Consider the following 19984-nt stretch of genomic DNA (forward strand, 5'->3'; position numbering starts at 1 on the left):
GGGATTTCTGGCCTGAGCAGGGGGTACAGAATGCAGATTTCTGGCCTAGATCTGACAGTACCTCCTTCCCTATAAAATCAGATTGAGCATTTCATTAAAGGTGAGAATAACTTGGGAGGCTTGACTCACAGCTTGGGCTTTAGTTGCTACAGAAGTTCAGCCCACCTGCTCCAAAAGGGCACCCTTGCTTTCTCCCTACCTCAGTGCAAGGAGTTCCCAGCTAGGGCTGGGTGCGGTGGCTCACGCCTATAATCCCAGCACTTTGGGAGGCCGAGGTGGGCAGATCACCTGAGATCAAGAGTTTGAGACCAGCCTGGCTAACACGGCAAAACCCTGTCTCTATTAAAATACAAAAATTAGCTGGGCGTGGTGGTATGCCCCTGTAATCCCAGCTACTTAGGAGGCTGAGGCAGGAGAATCACTTGAACTCGGGAGGCGGAGGTTGCAGTGAGCCAAGATTGCACCACTGCACTCCAGGCTGGGTGACAGAGCGAGACTCCATCTCAAAAAAAAAAAAAAAAAAAAAAGGAGCTCCCAGATGACAGGAGATGGAAGCATCTGCTTGAGTGGGTGGTACTAAATCTTAGGGTGGGAGGCTGGCCTCTCGCATCCACCACCTCTGAAAGCTCATCTCTCTACATAGCCTGGATTCTCTCACCCCCTCTGCTCAGGCCTGTGGGGCGGGGGTGCCTCCCTGAGACAGGCCTGGGCTGCCCACATTGGGCTGTGATGGAGGAGTATGAACTCTCCTAGCAGCAGGGGCGAGAAATATCTTTATAAATTAGATATGTTGCTTGCTTGCTCAGTAGCTTCTTGTACCCCAAACCAAACCTAAATCCAAACTCCTTACTTCGACTTATCAAAGCCCAATCTCCTCTCCTACCAGTCTTCCTGGCTACAAAGGCCTCCTTTCAGTTCTTCCCACAGGCCGAACGCTCTCCAGCCTCAGGGCCTTGGCGTATGCTTGTTCCCTCTGCTTGGACTGCTTCCCCCACTTCCCTGCCTGGCCGCCTCCTTTCCAGAGAGGTCTTCCCTGCTCACCTACCCAGACAGAACCGACTCCTGCACCCCGGAGATGTTTCAATTCCTTCACAGATCGATTACGATTTGTAATTTAAGGTTTGTTTTCTCTGTGAATTGTTTTCTCTGTCACCTTCGCTGGACAGAAAAATCCCATGAGGGGAAAGATGAGGTCTATTTTGTTCTAAATTCCTCATGCCTAACACATAGTAAGCATTCAATAAAGAAGTATTGAATGAATTTATCTGCCTGCCTCCTGGTATGCCCACATGGTTCAGGTGGGAGGGAGGTAACCACGGGAACAGAAGGGGAAGGGAAATGATGTTGCCCCCATAATGCCCCATGTGGTGGCACCAGGAGCTTTTCATGGGCTTTATTCCATTTGTTTATCACATTGGGGCCAATATTCTCACATAATGTTGCAGCTGAGGAAACTGAGGATCAGAGAGGTTAAGTCAACTCACCCAGTGTCCCACAGCTAATAAGCAGAGCTAGGATGTGAACCTAAGTCTGACTCCAAAGCCCATGTTCTTTCTGCTACGCCACGATGACCATTGATTGTGACTCAGGCCTGGCAGGGGAAAATAACTCCCAAGGTCCCTTTAGGTCAAAATTTCAAACCCTTTGCTTTCAAGAACTCCTTTCTTATCTCTAAGCCCCATCTCTCTCCTCTGCACTGTTAAGAAAACACTTTTGGCTTGGTCTATAATGAGTGAGAAAATGGGACATCTTTTGAATGACTCTTTGAACCCAAGTGTTCTACTTTCTAAGGGGAGCATAAAAATCACGTCTGCTTTGGCTGGAGAGAGGACACCCTGACAAAGACTTCTAGCCTAGTTATAACCCTGGGTGGTGACACAAGAAAGAAGATGGGACAGGGAATCTCTTATTGACTGAGGCCTTAGGACTGAAGTTCCCTCTTATCCCTCTTTGCAGAAATGTATCCTGCTGTAGCATTAGATTTCAGTAGTGAGGAACTGTCCTCCTTAGACCATGTTTATTGCGCATTAGGTGGAAAACTGAGGTAGAAGAGTAAGGTAACTTGCAATGTTAGGGTCTAGGGTTCTGTTTTTCTCCCTTCCCTGGGCCAAGCACAGGTCACTTGGAGATGGTCTTGGTGGAAAGGAGCCTGTCCCTGAAGGTCCCGGGCTCCTGGCCCTTGTCAGCAGCCCTCCAGCACTGACCACTACTCCCAGAGGTCTCATCTTACCTGTCTCCTGAGACAGCTGCAGAGCTCAGCTCTTTGGCCTCATGTCCACCCACTGTCACCGGTTAGGTCACTCAAACCCTGTCCTCGCTTCACCACATCCCAAGTGGGACTCAGCTGCAGTGGAACAGATCCTTCCCCTGACACACTGGAATCTGCTTGTCCTCACTCAGAACATTCCATCTACCGCCATGTCTGACTTGTCTATTTAAACAATTCTCTATAGACCATAACAGCTAACAGGGAAAATAGATCTGGTTTATGTAGAATGCTCTTTAAATATGAATCTAAGTGATAGATCATCAAAAACTTGAAAACTGGTTACACAGGAGATCCTGCAAAGGGAGGGATCATTCTCACCCAGAAATATCTCAGAAAGACTCAGAAAGAACAGCACTGCTTTGCTCTCTGACCACACCTGAGTGAAAACACACACTCACACCTCACTCTTCAGGCATTAAAAGGCACCAGGAAAGAAAGCTGAGAAAGATGGAAGTTTCTCTAAAGCCTGAACGTGCAGTAACAATACCACCATCACTTAAATTACTTTTTCTTTGTAGTCTTCCCTGTGGTCCAAATCAAATTACTTTTCCAATATTAAAAAATTATATAGTTTCCTCTCTTCTGGAATTCTGCCTAGCACTAGCCCGAGGACCAGTTTTGGGGAGCCCCTGCTCTAGGGTGCTTTGTACCATTGTCCCAGTACCCTGTACTCAGGTACATACGAAGCACTAGGCACGCAGTAAATCTCCCACACTCCTTTCTTCCCTTCCTTCCAAACATGTTCTTCATTTCCCTGTGGAACCCAGAACCATGTCATGCACACAGGCGCACGGTGCCCAGTGGCGTCCGTTGATGAAACGTGAACTCTATTTGCTCTAGTCTAGAGCCTTCTTTCTGACCTGTTGGCCCAGGCCTGGGTCACCACCTTTCCACTGGTCCTCAGCACATATATTCTGGGTCTGCCTCCCCTTAGTTCACTTCCAATTCATCACAAAAAAGTAGGTCCCAGCGACTCCATCTATCCACAATGGACAGCTTTCCTCCTCTCATCTGAATCCTGCCTTCATTTCAGATGAGGCCCAAGTCCCCTCTTCTAGAGTCTAGAACCTCCTCACCTGCCTCCCAGCCTGAGTCTCTTTCTGTCTGGCTCACTTATCCCAGCCAGCCTCTCCCTACTGACTGTCCACTGCCTGAGGAACTTTACGTGTATTATCTTTAATCTCCTAACAACCCTCTGAGGTGAACGTTATCATCCCCATTTTACAGATGAGGAAACAGAGGCTCAGAGAAGTGACAGAATTGAGACCCCAACCTATGCCTACTGGCTCCAAAACCTCTGCTTTTTTTCAAACTACCACATGGTATCCACTTATGAAATATGACTCCTTTGTTGTCCACTTGTCCATTACACATCTATTGAACACCTACTGTGGGAAAGACACCAGTCTTCTTTCTCTGACTAGATTTAGAAAGCCTTTCCTTTTCTCGGATCCCTCTTGATATTAAGCACAGAAGCCCTAAAGGAGCCCACCATCTACAAATAGCTGTTGGGGATCTCTATTATCATCCCTGCTACCCCCTGCCCCTGCTGCCAGCCCTGCCTAGATTAGCATTTGCTGACTGATGTTTCTCTGGCACTGTGCTATTCGTCTGTGTGGGAGGGAGGAGGGGACAGGGAGCATCTCCACCCTCACAATCTTCAGGCCCCTTGTCTAGGGTATTAGAGGCAAAAGCTAGGTTTGGCCATGTGGTACCCTCCAGTCTCATCCCTCTGTATTCCCCCATATGGACTGGCCCTTCAGGATAGCTACACAGGGTAACCATGGGACAGTCAACTCAGGAAGATTCAACTTTAGGTGTGCTCCCAGCCAAACAGGGAGAAAGAGAGCCAGAACAAATTAAATAATGCATGTTGTTCTGCTTGATTAAGTCTCTTTGGGCTGTTGCGGGGATTAAATGAGTGAGTATATGTAAAGCACGTATGACAATGCCTGGGACATTTCAAGGTCTCCAAAATGTGTGCTAGATCTTTTCCTTTCATGCCTCCAGCCTTCTCCACCCTGCCCTTTGTCCAGGGGGCTCTGCCTGGGCTCCTCTCCCCTCTGGCTTTCTGCTGTGTTCAGCCATCGGGAGGCACAAGCAGGAGATGAGAGGCATGGGGAGACAGGAACTGAGGCTCCTAGTCCCTGGGGGCTGGCTGCTGGGCCACAGTTAGGCAGGTTCCTCCACCCAAGGCTGCAGCTGCTGTCTGGGCCTCTCTGGCAGCCCTGGTTCTCACCTGTTCTGGTAACCTTCCCTCTACTGGCCCCTTCAGGGATGCTGGCCTCCTGCATCTGGCCCCAGGGTGCAGCTTGTTGGGTCATTTAATCCTGCCCTTTTCTGTAGAAGCTGTTCATAAAGCTTTCTTGGCTTCCCCCTTGGACGAGCCACCTGCTCCCTGCTGCCACCCTGATTAGCCATTAGCAATGGTGGTACCAGCAGTATTTCCTCTCTGTGGACTCCTCCTCTATCTTTAAGACTCACTTCAAATGTCGCCTCTTCTTGGCCAAGTCTTTCCTTAGGCTCCCACACAAAGCTGGCCACATCTTTCTCTGTGCACACAACAGCACTTTGTCCCCAACTCTGCCATGGGACTCACCAAGCTGTGCTGAACTTTCTCCCTTTACCCTCCTGTCTCCCCACAAGCCTGTGTGTGGCCCAGACACAGGCCTGGCTTGTGAGTGTGGTGGTAGAGCCAAAGAACCCCTTCCCCAACTAGGTCTGCTCCTCTCTGTGCCTCAGTTTCCTTATCTGTAAAATGGGGACTAACATCTCTTTTTAAAATGGGATTTAATCACTATGAGAGATTAATCATTGTTTTTTAGTATTAATTTAATGAGTTAGTAATTATGAAGAGTTCAGAACAGTGCCTGGCAGGTAGTAAGTCCTGTGTTTGTTACATAAAACTAAGTGAGAATAAGTGGACATAAATTCTATATCCACAGCAGTGGGCAGCGAGTGGCCCTCTGTAGATGTTAGTGGGATGAATAGATCCAGCCACACTTCTTCCCAGGCCTTTAGAGTGTGCATCCCAGTGGTACCAGGCTTTATTTGACTCTCATTTTCTTATCATCCATCTTTTCTTTTTCTTTTGCTTTCTTTCTTTCTTGTCTAGGGTTCTCTCTCTCTCTGTCTCTGTCTCTCTCTCTTTCTTTTCTTTCCTTTTCTGTTACTTTCTTTCTTTTTCTTTTTCTTTTTTTTTTTTTTTTTTGAGGCCAGGTCTCACTCTGTCACCCAAGCTGGAGTGCAGTGGTGTGACCACAGCTCACTGCAGCCTCAACCTCCAGGCTCAATTGATTCTCCTACCTCAACCTCTCAAGTAGCTGGGACTACAGGTGCACAACACCACACGTGGCTAATTTTTGTGTTTTTTGTAGAGATGGGGTCTTGCTATGTTGCCCAGGCTGGTCTCAAACTCATGGACTCAAGTGATCCTCCCACCTCAGCCTCCCAAAATGCTGGGATTTCAGGCGTGAGCCGCCACACCTGACTTCTTTTCTTCTTCTGGAACCACTTTATTGAGGTATGCCTGACATGTAAAGTGCTGTATATATTTAGTGTATACAACCTGATGAGTTTGGGGATAAATGTGCACGTGTGAAAGCATCACCACCATCAAGGACATAGACAGTGCCCTTCATCTTTTCAGAGGCTCTTGACATGTCAGCTAGTTTGTAGTATTTCACCCTGTGCCTGGCACAGCAATCACGCCCTGCTTCTCCTTGCTCTCCTTCTTCACTTGCTGCTCCTTCTCCTCCAAAAGTTGAGGTGCCCCGGGCTCTGTCCTAGGTCTCCTCTCCATCTGCACCGTCTCTCTAAGTGACCTCATTCATCTCAGGGGTTTAAATACCACTCACACCCCCAAGGACCTACCGATGCTTATCTCCAGGCCAGACCTACAGCCTTCTCAGTCACCTCTAGCAGGCGTCTCAAACTTACAGCATTCGAAGTGGAATGCTAGGTTTCCACCACCTGCTGCTCTGTCTCCACCAACCTGATCCGTCTCCGCCAAATGTGGATTCACCCTTGATGCCTCTCTTTCTACGCTCGCAGCCAATCCATCAGCAAAGCCTGTCAGTTTTTCCTTTAACATGTATCCTGAATCCGACCCATTCTCACCCGAGTCCGAGCCCCTGCCTCTGGCCTGGGCTCCTGCAGGAGCCTCCTGACTGAGGTCCCCCTTCTACTCTTGGGCCCCTCAGTGGATTCTCTACAGAGCAGCCAGAACAATTCCTTTTAAATGTAAATCATTCACACTTACAAGAAAATCCTGACCTGACCATGGCCTACCAGGCCCCTACCACCTCTCCAACCCATTTCTCACCATTCTCGACTCACGATTCCTCTGGGACACGCTGTCCTACTTGCTGTTCCATACAGGCGGGCATCTGCTTGCCTCAGGGCCTTCACACTTGCTGCTTCCACTTTAGGGAATGCTCTTCTACATGTATCCCTGTGGCTCCTTCTCCTCACTTCTTCTAGGTCTCTGCTCAGACGTCACCTCTTCAGAGAGGCCTTCGTGACTGCCTACCTTGTTACTTACTATCTCTCTCTCCCCATCTTAGTTTATTTTTTCATAGAATTTATCACTATCTGGCATTGTATGATACTTTTGTCGATTTCCTTTTAACTATCTGTCTTCCCCACTGGAAGGTACTGTCTAAGACAGCAAGGGCTTTATTTTGTTTTTTGATGCTTAGAGTACTGCCTGGCATATATTAAGGGCTCAGTCAATATTTATTGCCTACGTGAATAAATGAATGATTAACAAATTCCTGGAGAGTGGTGGCTCTTTCTGATCTTATTCATCCCAACTGGTTGTCAGATGCCTGGCCTCAGGCAGAATACACAGCTATGCTCATAAATGCATGACTGCTGAAGAGGCAATAAATACTTTTAAGCAAATGAGTAACCAAGTTCCTGCCATGTGCTGGTGCTGCGAACAGAGGAGCAGTCTCCCTTTGAAAGCTGGTTCTCTGAGGGAGAAAACAGTCTCTGACCAAGCCCTGCTCCCCCAAATCCTGGTCCGAGGTTGCTACTAGTTACTGGAAGGGCATGCAAGTGCTCCTGGCGGCCTTGGGGTAACTTCACAAATCAAAGGGAGTCGATGCCTGGAGCCTGTTGGCTCCCACTGGATACTCTGCAGGTATCAGCTGGAAACAGTGTGGTTACTGTGGGCCCAGAGCAGCCAGTACTTTAATTGCTAGTTAGTTTTGACTGTCTTGTGAGGTAAGTACTACAAACTCCATCTCATAGCTGAAGAAACTAAAACTCAGGGAGAGTGGGTGGCTTGGTCAAGGTCTCCCTGACAGTGACAGGGCTAAGATTTGGTCCCAGTTCTGCTGACTCCAGATAATAATCAACATGGACATTTCTTGAGAGCTCCCTAAGTGCCAGGGTCTATTTAAGCTCCCCACACACATGTAGGTCTCATTCAGCATTCATGGTAACCTTATTCGTTAAATATTGTTATCTCTTTTCACAAGTAAGAGCACTGAGGCACAGAGAGATTAAGTAACTTGCTCAAGGTCACAGAGCACTTTCCATTATAACACACTACCTTAAATATTACCTCCAACAACTAAGGATTTAGATCACAAACCATTTCTTCCAAAACGCTAAGGAAGGGACCCCTACAAAGCAAACAACAGCAAGCTGTAAATTTCTCCCAGCATGTCTGTGTGCCTCCTTTCTATCCTCTGTGCTTCATCCTCTCTCCCCAGTTCCTGGATGATCCCCAACCTGGGAGGGGAAGGCTGTGGCTGTCTCCAAGGCAGCAGGGCACAAAGTCCAGCCTGGGCCTTGCCTAGCGCATGGCGTCTGCCCTGCCTGCACACAGGGATATTAATAAGTAATGACTGTTGCGATGAGGAAGAGTAGGGCAGAGGAAATGTAGAGGTCTGAGGCCCTTTGGAGCCTGTGGGACCTGGGGAAGAGGAACAGGGCAAACCCAGGGTCTGCATCAGACACCAGGGACCCTGGAGATGATTCTCACAAAAAAGAGAGAGCAGGTACCCCACAGAGTGAAGGCAGAAGACCTGATGTTATTTCAGGCCAGGGGCAGGAAAGTGAAATTCAACCCTGAGTCTTGGGTTGGGGGATGGAAGGCTGAGCTCCTTCAAACTGGGTTGCCTGAAATCTACACTCACAAAATGTCCTTAGTGGCTGAAATTTCTTCCGACATGTCTCTTTGCAACAGGATGTAACAGTGAATGCTCTCTCAAGCTCCCCTTGGTATTCGCCAGCCCCTAAATTCCTACTGAACTTCCAGCTATCACCCACCCCTGGGAGCAGGACCAGGGATGCCCAAGACCTTGTTTTCAGGAGCCTTCTGCCAGTTTGAGCTGTCCCTCTGTGCCCCTACAAAAGCTTGGCCTCAACACGCAGCACCCAGACATGGGTAATTACCAGGGTAGGGCTGCCTCCCACCTACACCACCAGCAAAGGGCACAGACTGGGTATGGTTGAGAGAATGCTCAAAAAACATGCTTATTAAATGAATAATTGACCCCGGGCCCTTGGCCCCAAGCCCCTGTGGCCCCTACACTGGCTGGCTCCTTGGGCTCCTATGGGCCTCTTTATGGGAAGGAAGGGGTTAAGCACCCTGACCTGCCCTACCTGAGCTCAGCCCTCAGACCAGGAAGAGGTTTGGCTTGGTCTAAAGACACTGCCCCTGGGGTCTTTGGGAGAGCCTTGGGTCACACAGTTATCAATAGTTACCTGCCCCTCAGGCAGGGCCGGTGGGGAGCTCCAGATACCACCCCTGCCTCCACGCCCCCCCACCCCCAGCCCACCGGCTTCATCCCCAGACTCAGAGGCATCCTAAGGCTTGGTGGGGAAGTGGGCTGGATCTCTTTGATGGCTTTCTCTGGTCTCAGGGCCTCAGCAGATTCTGCACAGCTTTGTGAATCATTCTCGAAATGCCCTGTGTGAAACCTGGCCGCTTCCAGAGATGGTCCTTGAGAATCCCAGACCACCACTGAGGCCCCTCACTGGGACACACCAGGGTGGACCCGGCTCTTCCCGAAGGATCTGGCCGGCCAGAGCCCAGCTCCGACGCCCTCAGTACCTCCTCCCTTCCTCCCCACCGCACCCGGGTCAGCACCAGCTCCTCAGCCACTTCTCAGACCCTAAGAAACGCCCTTAGGCAGGCAGGGCTGAAATGCTTCTAACTCATGTTCTGAGGTCAAAAGGCAGAGAGAGAGACGTCTAGTTTCCCTTCTCCAAACCCTCACCTCTCAGATACTGCCCCAGACTGTCTCCACATGCCTCAACAGCCCTGAGCTGGGGGCACTAGGAAGGAGAGGGGCTTGCCCACAAAGGGGGCACCTCAGAAAAGCGGCCAAAACTGGAAGGAATTCAAACCCCAGAGACGTCCCTGCCCCTGGAAGGCAGAGGGAGAAAGGCTGGCAGAAGATCGACCCGTTTAGCAGTCCCTGAGCCGGGAGTCCCCGCATTCCCTCCCTCACTTTACTGGGGATCCCTGCTGCCAGCCAAACGACCCTCGGGTGTCCCAGCCCAACCAGAGCCATAAGGTGGGGCCGGAAAAGGGAGGGGCAGTGCCGGGGTGTCCACCCCCTACCCACCGCGCCTAGGACTCCGGAGTCCCAGAAGCCTGGGGCGCCCTGCAGCTCTGACCTTATGCCGGAATTCTCGGGCCACTTTTCGGTCCATGGCTGGGCCAGGTCCAGCTGCGTCGTTGCACGACCCGTTCCTTCAGGTGCCCGGCTGCCAGGAGCTGGAAAGAGCCGCGACCGCGACCGGGCCAGCCGCCCTCGGAGCTGGGGGCGGGGCCTGAGCGCGGAGGGGCGGGGCCAGGCCTCTGTGGGGCGGGGCCGCTGCGAGGCTGGAGTCGCCGGTGCTGAATGGTCGCCTCCCACTGAAGCCTGGGAGCAAATGGGCCCCAGTGTGCCTATGGGCCTGAGGTGGCAGTAGCTGGGCTTCAAGCTGGTATTTCTCTGGAAGTGGTACCTGAACACATGCGTCTGAGGAAGAAGATCGTGGAGACGTAGGGAGGAGGTTTGGGACTTTTTTGTGGGGACCGGAATAGAGAGATACGGAAACTATTTACACGGGCAGGGGGCGGAGCAATCTAGTCCGTTTTCTCTGGATACTCTTTTTTTTTTTTTTCCCCCGAGACGGAGTCTCGCTCTGTCGCCCTGGCTAGAGTGCAGTGGCATGATCTTGGCTCACTGCAAGCTCCGCCTCCCGGGTTCACGCCATTCTCCTGCCTCAGCCTCCCGAGTAGCTGGGACTACAGGCGCCCGCCACCTCGCCCGGCTAATTTTTTTTTGTATTTTTAGTAGACACGGGGTTTCACCGTGTTCGCTAGGATGGTCTCAATCTCCTGACCTCGTGATCCGCCCACCTCGGCCTCCCAAAGTGCTGGGATTACAGGCGCGGGCCACCGCGCCCGGCCTTCTCTGGATACTCTTGTCGAGGTTCATGGCCCTCCTGGACTGTCAGCCCTTGCTACGCCCTCACCTCCAGCGTACCTTCAGTCCTGGCTTCCTCCTGCACTTTTCCACCAGGGAGAAATCAATCCTTGTTCTGTGAATTCCTTGGGGACAGGGCTGGGTTTTACTGTGGGCCGCAGGGGTCTGAATCAGTGTGTGTGAGAGTGCTCCCCTCAACTGATTTCCCCTCCCACCTTCCCTAACACCTCCACCCCCCAACAAAACAAGACAAAACAAAACCCAAACCCAACACACTCACATATCCATCGAAGCCTGGCAGAGCCTGGCAGTGACATTTTGATCTATGGCTGACCTTCACCCAGGGCCCAGACCCTCTGGTTCATTTAATTCAATTTGGTCAGCATTTGCTTAACTCCTAGGTCTAGTGCTTGGTGCAAAGACAATGATGAACCAGGAATGATTCATTCCTGGAAAGGAATGAAAGGAAAGATTCATCAAAGACAATGATGAACCAGGCCTGGAAAGGAATGAAAGGAAAGAGGGGCTAGGAGAGGGGTGATAAAAATGTGTAAATCAGAGGCTAAGTATGGGGCTTGTGCCTGAACTTAACCCAGGGAGGCACCTGAGCCCTTTGTGCCCTGTCAAGGGCAGGGGCAAGGAGATGGACAGCAGCTTACATCAGGTAACCACTTACAATTGTAACTTTGGGGCACCTAAACACCCCTCTGCGTCCCTCTCCCCAGCAGCTGAAGTTTTACAAGCACACTATTTTTGTTTGGGCTAAATTATTGCCTAGCTTAAGATGTAAATCCCTCTTGAAGAAGAACCTTAAAATACTATCTGTTTTCTCACCTTAGCATTAACTATTAAGTCAGCGATAAAATGGAAAGACTTGTGGGATTTTTGAATGGTCCAGAAAAGGCCACACAAAATGCATTCCCCTCCGACTTACCTCATTGATTCTCTACATTGGAAAAGAATGTCATATGGCTGTTTATTTTGTATTTAGAATCCTGGCAGAGGTGAATGAATGTCCTTACCCAGGAGAATGCTGTTCACCTGCCACCCCAATCCTTATTTTACATTGGCCATCACCCCCACAGACTCCCTCCACCTTAAAATGCCCCCTGCTTTGTTTTGAGAATAGCATTGAGACCTGGTTCTCCTCTCTCATGAATTTTTGTTTCAAGCTTCCTTGGAGACAATCAGCCTTTGCCTGTTCCTTAACCAGCATTCCTTAAGGCTCCATCCTTAGCTCTTTCCTCTTCATCTTCCTATCTGTGCCCCCAGCTTCCTCCTGTGTGAAGATAGCTGTGTTTGCTTTATTTACCACTATATGCCTAGAACAGTGCATGGCATGGAATCAATGCCAAACAAATTTGTTGAGTGAATGAACGAATGAATGAATGCATCTCAAATCTATACCCTTGCCTAGAAGTCTACTGGGGCCAATACCACCACGACCACCACCACCACCATCATCATCATCCTCTGTAAGACCTAGCATCTAGTTGGTGTTCCCTAAGTGATGACGAAGTGAATGATGTACAGATTCCCCAGGTGCTCAGTCCCATGTTTTCGCCATTTTAAAATTCCTCCTGGGCAGACAGTGGACCTCGTTCACACATATAAAGTTGTTTTGTCAAAGTTTGGCCTTGATGGTGGCAATAACATAGGAGTATGAAACACTTTTATTATTCAGTCGTCATTTCCTGAGCTAGGGCAGGAGCTGGTGCTGGGCATTCAGAGGACTAAGGCATGATCCATTCCCTAGAGGTGCTCAAAACTGGTCATAGGATACGGATGTGGAGACCCAGGTGGAAGCTGAGGTGGGGCATGGTGGGAACATAGGCTAGGACTCTGCAGGCTCTGTTATTGACCACTGACCCCTGAGTGGCATGTCCCAGGGCCTCAGCATGGCCCTCCGTAAAAGGAGAGGATAGGGCCAGACTCATACCTGCATCTTGGGTCTCTGGTATTGGGCTTCCAGGACCCAGGTAACGGGAGCTGGAGGTTGCATAGGCTGCCTCTATGCTTCCCTAGAAAATTTAGGGCTGAGTAATCTGAATCCAGCCTCCCCTGGGGAGGTGTGGCCACAGGCCAAGAAAAGCAGAGGCTGGGCTATGGACAGGCGCCTAAATTATGGTAATAAGCTGGGTACTCCTGTCACTCTAGTTCGGGGAGGAGCTGAGAGCCTGGGAGGAGGGGCTGAGGGAGCCCTGGGGCATGAGAACAAGAGGGACCTCGGCTGCGGAGTGGAGGTGTGACCCTGCCTTAGCCCGGGGAGGCACCTCGGGAGGCTGGCCCTGCTCTCAAGTCCTCCGGTCCCCTCGTGTCCCTATGGGAGTCCTGGCGTCTGCGCTCTGCTGGCTGCTTTGTGTCTGGCTGCCCTGGGGTGAGCAGGCAGCCGAGTCCCTGCGGGTGCAGCGCCTTGGTGAGAGGGTTGTGGACTCAGGGAGGTCGGGGGCTCGAGGAACGAGAAACGTTAAAGGAATGAGGAATGGGCCAGCGCAGGTTGGAGAGAGGGAGGAAAGAGAGGTTTGAGGGAGAGCAGAGGGACACCCAGGAGGAGCAGTCAGGGGAGGAGGGACCCCGAAGCCAACAGAGGCAGGCCTATGATCGCAGGGGAAAGAGTCCAAAGTTAAGCTGGGTGGAAGAGACCCGAGGTGGGGAACTAGAGAGATCTGGGGGCCAAAGACTGAGAGTAAACAGGGAGATCCTGGCTGGAGAAGGGTCATCAGAAAGGGAGAGAAAGGATTTGAGAAGGCTGCAGGGAGGGAGAATGGGGGAATACTCAGTGGTGTGGAAGAGGCTTTCTAGCAGTGGGGGCCAGGTGGTGGGAGGCCCCAGTAAAGAGAAGCACAATTTGAGTAGAGAATAATCCCCCTCCCCAGCCACAGCACCCGTTCTGTGGGGCAGTGCAGAGCCACAGCCAGAGCCAGCCGGGGAACCCAGGTGAGTAGGTGTGAGCTGTGGCGGCCCCACCCACAGCTCCCATCCGTATTTCTGGCATCAGTGACCCCAGGGCTTTAGCACTTAGGGTGGGATAGGCCAGGACTGCGGGGAGGCATAACCCATCCTAGCCCCCCATCCATGCCAGACTCGTGTTTCCTCCAGCAGCAGCCACCAGGAGGTGACCCTTGCCATGGGGGACACGGCTACAGTCGTGGGAGGCCAGGTAAGGGGGGTCTGGGGAGGGGGCTTCATTGAGCAGGAGCTCATGTCTGTCTGGATCTGAGGCTGGCAGGGAGCTCTGTAGGTTACAGGAGGGGTCTCTGGAGTTGTTCAGAAAGGAACAAGCAGGTTCCTGGTATGTGTCTGAGGTGTGCAAGTTCATAAAACCCTTCTATTCTTTTTAATCTCTTGGGGGTCTGTAGTCCACTCTTTTTTTTTTTTTTTTTTTTTTTTAGGAGAGGTGGGCACCAGGGCTCTTTCAGGAGAGAGCTGAGCTCTCCCTTCTGGCAGGTAAAAGTAGAAAGATGAACGTTTAGAAGAATGGAGTTCTCTTTTCCCTGACTGGCCTGCGAAGGCCCTCAACCCTGTCAGAGGCTCCTCTCCATACCCTGAGCGGAGCCTCAGGAATGCAGGCAAGACAAAAACTAGGCCACCTGGTGGAAGTTGCAAGGAAGGTTTGGTTGAGAAGCAGAGCCCTGAACTCATCCTTTGAGCCTTTTTTTTTCTTTTTTTGAGTCGGGGTCTTGCTCTGTGACACAGGCTGGAGTGCAGTCGCATAATCATAGTTCACTGCAGCCTCAACTTCCTGGGCTCAAGTGATCCTGGTGCCTCCGTTACCTGAGTAGCTAGGACTATAGGTGTGTGTCACCATGCCTGGTTGAATTTTAATTTTTTTGGTAGAGACAGAGTCTCACTATGTTGCCCAGGCTGGTCTTGAACTCCTGGCCTCAAGTGATCCTTCTGTGTCAGCCTCCCAAAGTGCTGGGATTAGGCATGAGCCACTGAGCCCGGCCTCTATCCTTTGAGTCTTGACCATTCCACTGCCCATCTTCGCACGGTCCTCTGTGTTTGTGGGAGAGGTGGCAGTTTTGTTTTCTCCCTTTGCCAAACTTCTTTGGTCTCTGGATCAGGTGACTCAGGCCTACTTTCTAATCCTGGCCCGCATTTGTCTCCCTCTTTCTATCACTACAGATGAGCTATAAGTTCCACCCACCTGCAGCTAGGTCCCCCAAAGCAGCTGAGCCTAAGCTCAAGTGCCCCTGCCCCAGCCCCAGCGGTCAGCTCTGGGGAGCCCCTTGAGCCAGCAGATCAGGGAGAATCGTTTACAACAGCAATGAGTTCCAACTCCTGCCCTTTGGAAATAGACATGAAGACCCCAAGGTGGAGTGAGGGGGGATGGTGTGGGCGTGCTTCTTCTCTGATGTGGATTTCCTGGATCTTTTACTTCTTCTTTGCCCACACTTCCAGGCCCTAAGATTTAGAATCACAGTCAAACACTGCTTGAGTTGGAAGGTAATGGAGTCATTTTTTTGTAGGTAGAGAAATTGAGGTGGGTGGATGACTTGCGGGGGCCCCGCAATGAGCAGGTGGAGCAAAGTCTCCTGGCAGAGCCAGGCCGTGCATACAGGACTTCAGGAATCCCCATGTTTTAGTGGGGGAGATGACCCTTCTCCAAACACTTCATTTCCCTGTGGGTAACCTCCTGTGCTGGTTTCCAGGGTAGGCATCCTGCCTTTTCCTTGGGGAAGGGTCATAAGTGAGTGGACCAGGCAACCCGGGGAGGTTTCTCACACTGCTCCTCAGAGCAACAAGGAATTAGAATGGCCTCCCTCCAAGGTGACAGGAGTTGGGGGGTGGAAGACTGAGCCCATGTACCAGGGATATTTCAAGGGCTCCTGTTTGGAATGCCGTCTTCATGAAGTGGGGGTGTGCCCCAGACCAGTAGGCAACCAATCTTCATTTCAATGCTGTCCCACTTCTACAGAGCTCAACCATTTTCTAGAGAATTGTTGTAGACAGGGGTCCATGGATGGGGGAAAATAAAAACACGTTGTTATTTACAGAAACCTCAATCCAACTGAAATTCAGCATCCTTTTCAATTATTATTATAGTCTACAAACCACAAGAGTATTTGCAGTGTTTTTGACTGTCACCAATAGACATGACAGATATTTTCCTCCCACTTATAGATGTTGCTGTCTCAAGATATCATTTATGTTCATCACTACTTCAAAATTTTGGCAGTGATAAGGCCCACTGCTAGATCTTTTATTTATTGAGTTATTAAAGAAGCACAAATATTACTAAATTACACATTTTTATAAAATATTTTCATAAAATGATATTGCAATATAAGTGATTTCCTTTGTAACCTTATCCTTTATTTTATGTTTTTAAAAACATTATTCTGAGAAGGTGTCCACATAGGGTCACTAAATTATCTAAGGGGTTCGTGGCATAAAAATGATTAAGAGCGCCTGATTGATTAGCCCCTGAAGACTAATCATTTGGACAAGATTTAAGAAATCCTTTAGAAAATGGCTTTGACTCTTTGCATCACAGGTTGTCTCATCCTCATGACTCATTTATCTCTGAGGCCACATCTAAAGTGGGAGTGAAGAGTGAAGACACGAAGACTGAGTTTAATTACAGCTCTCTGGTGGCTACAGGATGCGGGTTGTTTCCTGTGACCCTGCCCTCTCCTATTTCCTGTGGTCTCTGAGGGCCCCATAAGATAGATTAGTACCCGGGTGGGAAACCTGACTCCTGGGGCTGGGCCTGGGTCGACTGGGTAAGGCTTGCTCGGGAGAACCCAGGAATCAGGGGCCAAAGTAGGTGAGGACACCAAAATCTGGCTAAGATGTCAGGAAGACCATGAAGATGAAAGGTGTGAGCGTCAGGGACAAGGTGGCCAGGCTGTGCCTGCCAGGGCAGGGCCAAGAGCTGGGATTGGCTCCAGGGACCAAGGGCCTGAATATTTCCTATGTTCAAGTCCTTTGCTGGATGACAACGAGGGAGGCTGACATGTGAGGTAAATACCCACAGTGCAGTTTGTGGCTTGTTGGCCCTATGAACAAGCACATAAGCTCCAAGAGGGCAGGGACTCTGCCCTGTTCACTGCATCCAGCACAATGCTTGGCACAGGGTTCTGGGGACGTTGTACAAATGAGGAGGCTGAACCTCTAAGGGAGGAGGAGCCAACTGTGCCCAGGATGCCGGTTCCAGGTGACATTAGACGTCTCGGACTGGAGTTCTGAGAGGGCTGGTGTATAAGTCATCTAGTTCTGTGGTGACTGAACACCCCTGTTGTTATACAGTCCTGATTTCAGGCGGTTTATGTCTGGAGAGACCATGCTCTGGGAGTTCTGTCTGGAAAATAGGGTTTCTAAGCCACACTTGGCCTGTCTCCTCCTTAGACCTGAGGTATCAGGGCAGGAGTCCTGACTGGGAGCTGAGTTGTGAGGGCAGTGGGTGTTGATCTGTGGGCTGCTGGTTTTGCTGTTCTTGGAAGAACCCCAAAGGAAGGTTGGGGTGGGGGTGGCTGTGGGGGTGAGATGTTCCCCTGACCTGGGGTGAGGGGCTGCCTTTGTTCCTTAGCTCTGCTTCATGCTCGTTATCCAGACAAGGGATTATGTGTAAGGCTGTGGAGGACATAAGGGTTTACTGGGAGAAAGGGAAGAAGAGGAGACTGGCAGGTATTGGGGCATGGAGGGGAGGGGGTGTGTTCCAGCCATGGGCCTCATGGTCTGCCACAGAGATGCCACTTGGGAAGGTAAGAGCTAAGCCTTTGTTCCTCTGAGCCCAGGGCAGGCCTAAACATTCTCCTCTGCCTCTCGAGGAGGCCAGGCGAGGAGGAGTGGCTGGGGCACTGAGGGGCAGGGGCTCCTCCCTCTGGGAGATGAACAAAGAGGGCTGTGGCCACCAGGAAGCCTGCCTGGGAACCCGTCCTGAGGTCAGCCCTCGATGTGTTCTCTTCCTCCTGTCTTCACGAGCAGGCTGAAGCCCCAGACTCTGTGGCCATGTCTTCCTGGGAAAGGCGGCTCCATCGGGCCAAGTGTGCACCATCCTGTAAGTGCCACCTTCACTGTGGTCCATGGGTTGTGCATGGGAGAGCCCTGGCAGAGGCCTGAAAGGGCAGAGGGCAGGTGGGGCTTCCCTCAGGCCTCCATGACCCCTTTTTCCTGCTTGGCATCTCCTTCCACCCACCCTGGCCCCGGCCACCATGCCATTTGGCATTCTCCTCCCTGCCTGAGGAGAGCTTCCTCTCTAGAGTCCTGTTCCTATGACCATGGCCCGGGACTGCCCCCTCACAGGCTGACTCCAGTGAGACTGTGCTTCATTATTTAGTGGTTGTTTCCCCCCTCCATCCCACCCGGTTCTGTGGCTTCTTTCTACTTTCTTTGGTATTGCCCTTCATCTTGTGTTGTCTGTAGCCCCCACTCCCTGTCCTGTGTCCATGGTCCCCCTCACCTATCCTAGGTCTGTGGCCTCTCCTCCCACCTGTCCTGTGTCTGTTCCTACCTCCCCCACCTGTCCTGTGTCCCCAACCTGTCCTGTGTCCCTCACCTGTCCTGTGTCCCCCACCTGTCCTGTGTCCCCCACCTGTCCTGTGTCTCCCACCAGTCCTGTGTCCCTCACCTGTCCTGTGTCCCTTACCTGCCCTGTGTCTCCCACCCGTCCTGTGTCCCTCACCTGTCCTGTGTCCCTCACCTGTCCTGTGTCTCCCACCTGTCCTGTGTCCCTCACCTGTCCTGTGTCCCTCACCTGTCCTGTGTCCCCCAACTGTCCTGTGTCTCTCACCTGTCCTGTGTCTCCCACCTGTCCTGTGTCCCTCACCTGTCCTGTGTCCCCCAACTGTCCTGTATCTCCCACCTGTCCTGTGTCTCCCACCTGTCCTGTGTCTCCCACCTGTCCTGTGTCCCTCACCTGACCTGTGTCCCTCACCTGTCCTGTGTCTCCCACCTGTCTTGTGTCCCTCACCTGTCCTGTGTCCCTCACCCGTCCTGTGTCTCCCACCTGTCCTCTCACATCATGGCTCCTTTCCTCGCTGCCCTCTGCTCTGCTTTGTCTTCTCTTCGTCTATGGTTGTTCTTGCTACAGGCTTCTCCTCCATCGCCTGGTTACCCCCGTGGCTTCTTCCCTGAGTGTGTGGAGCAGTGAGGAGGAGCAGCAGCTGCAGATCTCTGGGCAGTCCCCCTGCTCACCCCACATGCTCCCCATTCTCAGTTCTGCCTGCCTTGCTTGCTAGCCAGGAACAGCTCTAGGAACTGAAGGCCCAGGTGGGGCTGGCCTGGGGGCCACTTGATGCACATCAAAGGCAGATGCCCTGCGACCCCACCCCACCTGCTTGCCAGGGAGGGGGCAGGGCTGTGGTCTGAGGCACCAGCTTGTGCTAGCTGCTGAGGAATGTTGGGGCTGGGGCTGCCTGTTATGGGGGTCTGGATCCTGTGAAGCCTGAGAGGGCTGCCTCCCTGGGTTCTGCCAATCTCAGCTTGATGGGGCAATGACTGTGTGTCTCCCATGCAGACTTGTTCTCCTGCTTCAATGGAGGCGAGTGTGTGCACCCAGCCTTCTGTGACTGCAGACGCTTCAATGCCACTGGACCGCGCTGCCAGATGGGTGGGTCTGGGCTCCACCCCACCCCCAGGAAGGGACCTGGGTGCAGGGAAAGCTAGGGGGAAAGGGAGCAGCACTTCCAGGGCTGGAACCCACCAGCCTCTGGCTTGGTGCCCACTGTAGCTACAGAGAGAGGTTCTCTTTTCTCTCCCTCAGTGTACAATGCCGGCCCTGAGAGGGACAGCATTTGCCGGGCGTGGGGGCAGCACCACGTGGAGACATTTGATGGGCTCTACTACTACCTCTCCGGAAAGGGCAGCTACACCCTGGTGGGTCGCCGTGAGCCCGAGGGACAGAGCTTCTCCATCCAGGTGAGGCCTCCCCTGCCTTGCCTGTCCAGGAATGCCTCTCTAGGCCCTGGAGGCTGCACTGGCCTGGGCTCTACTTGTCATAGTTAGAGAGACTGGCACCTTCCTCCTTGCATCGCCCCCCAGCTCCCACCCAGGCAGTCTGCACCTGGAAGGAGCTGGGGACTCCACAGCTCTCGCTCACCCACTCACTCTGGCCATTCATTTATTGGGCCACTCATTCATCAAGTATTTACTAAGTGCATACTGTACTCTTTTCTGGCATAAGGTCTGGTGGCGGGAGGCCCTGTAGACAACAACACAGATATAATCTTTGTCTTCTCAGAACTTATAGTCTAATGAAGAAGGACATCAAATCAGATGACTCATTTCAGGTGCAAATGAGTGCTATGGAGGAGAAACGCCAAATGCTAAACGA

At 51.7% G+C, this 19984-nt stretch overlaps 2 protein-coding genes across 3 annotated transcripts in view; one reads left to right on the forward strand and one right to left on the reverse strand.

The window, feature by feature from the left end:
• USH1C (USH1 protein network component harmonin) overlaps positions 1 to 10052 on the reverse strand; it is a 50448-nt gene extending 40396 nt beyond the window's left edge. The window contains exon 1 of one of the 2 annotated variants that reach the window (XM_004050767.5): positions 9908 to 10052. In XM_004050767.5, coding sequence (XP_004050815.5) covers positions 9908 to 9943 — 36 coding nt within the window. In that variant the 5' untranslated portion in view covers positions 9944 to 10052. The remainder of the gene's footprint in view (positions 1 to 9907) is intronic. The other variant, XM_019037479.4, reaches the window with a different exon arrangement.
• Positions 10053 to 12925: 2873 nt separating this feature from the next.
• OTOG (otogelin) overlaps positions 12926 to 19984 on the forward strand; it is a 100297-nt gene continuing 93238 nt past the window's right edge. The window contains exons 1-6 of the mRNA XM_063711028.1: positions 12926 to 13120; positions 13581 to 13641; positions 13804 to 13864; positions 17635 to 17710; positions 19169 to 19261; positions 19415 to 19569. Of these exons, the coding sequence (XP_063567098.1) occupies positions 13027 to 13120; positions 13581 to 13641; positions 13804 to 13864; positions 17635 to 17710; positions 19169 to 19261; positions 19415 to 19569 (540 nt within the window). The 5' untranslated portion in view covers positions 12926 to 13026. The remainder of the gene's footprint in view (positions 13121 to 13580; positions 13642 to 13803; positions 13865 to 17634; positions 17711 to 19168; positions 19262 to 19414; positions 19570 to 19984) is intronic.

The sequence above is a fragment of the Gorilla gorilla genome, chromosome 9 (assembly GCF_029281585.2).
Source record: "Gorilla gorilla gorilla isolate KB3781 chromosome 9, NHGRI_mGorGor1-v2.1_pri, whole genome shotgun sequence".
Taxonomy (NCBI): Eukaryota; Metazoa; Chordata; class Mammalia; order Primates; family Hominidae; genus Gorilla; species Gorilla gorilla.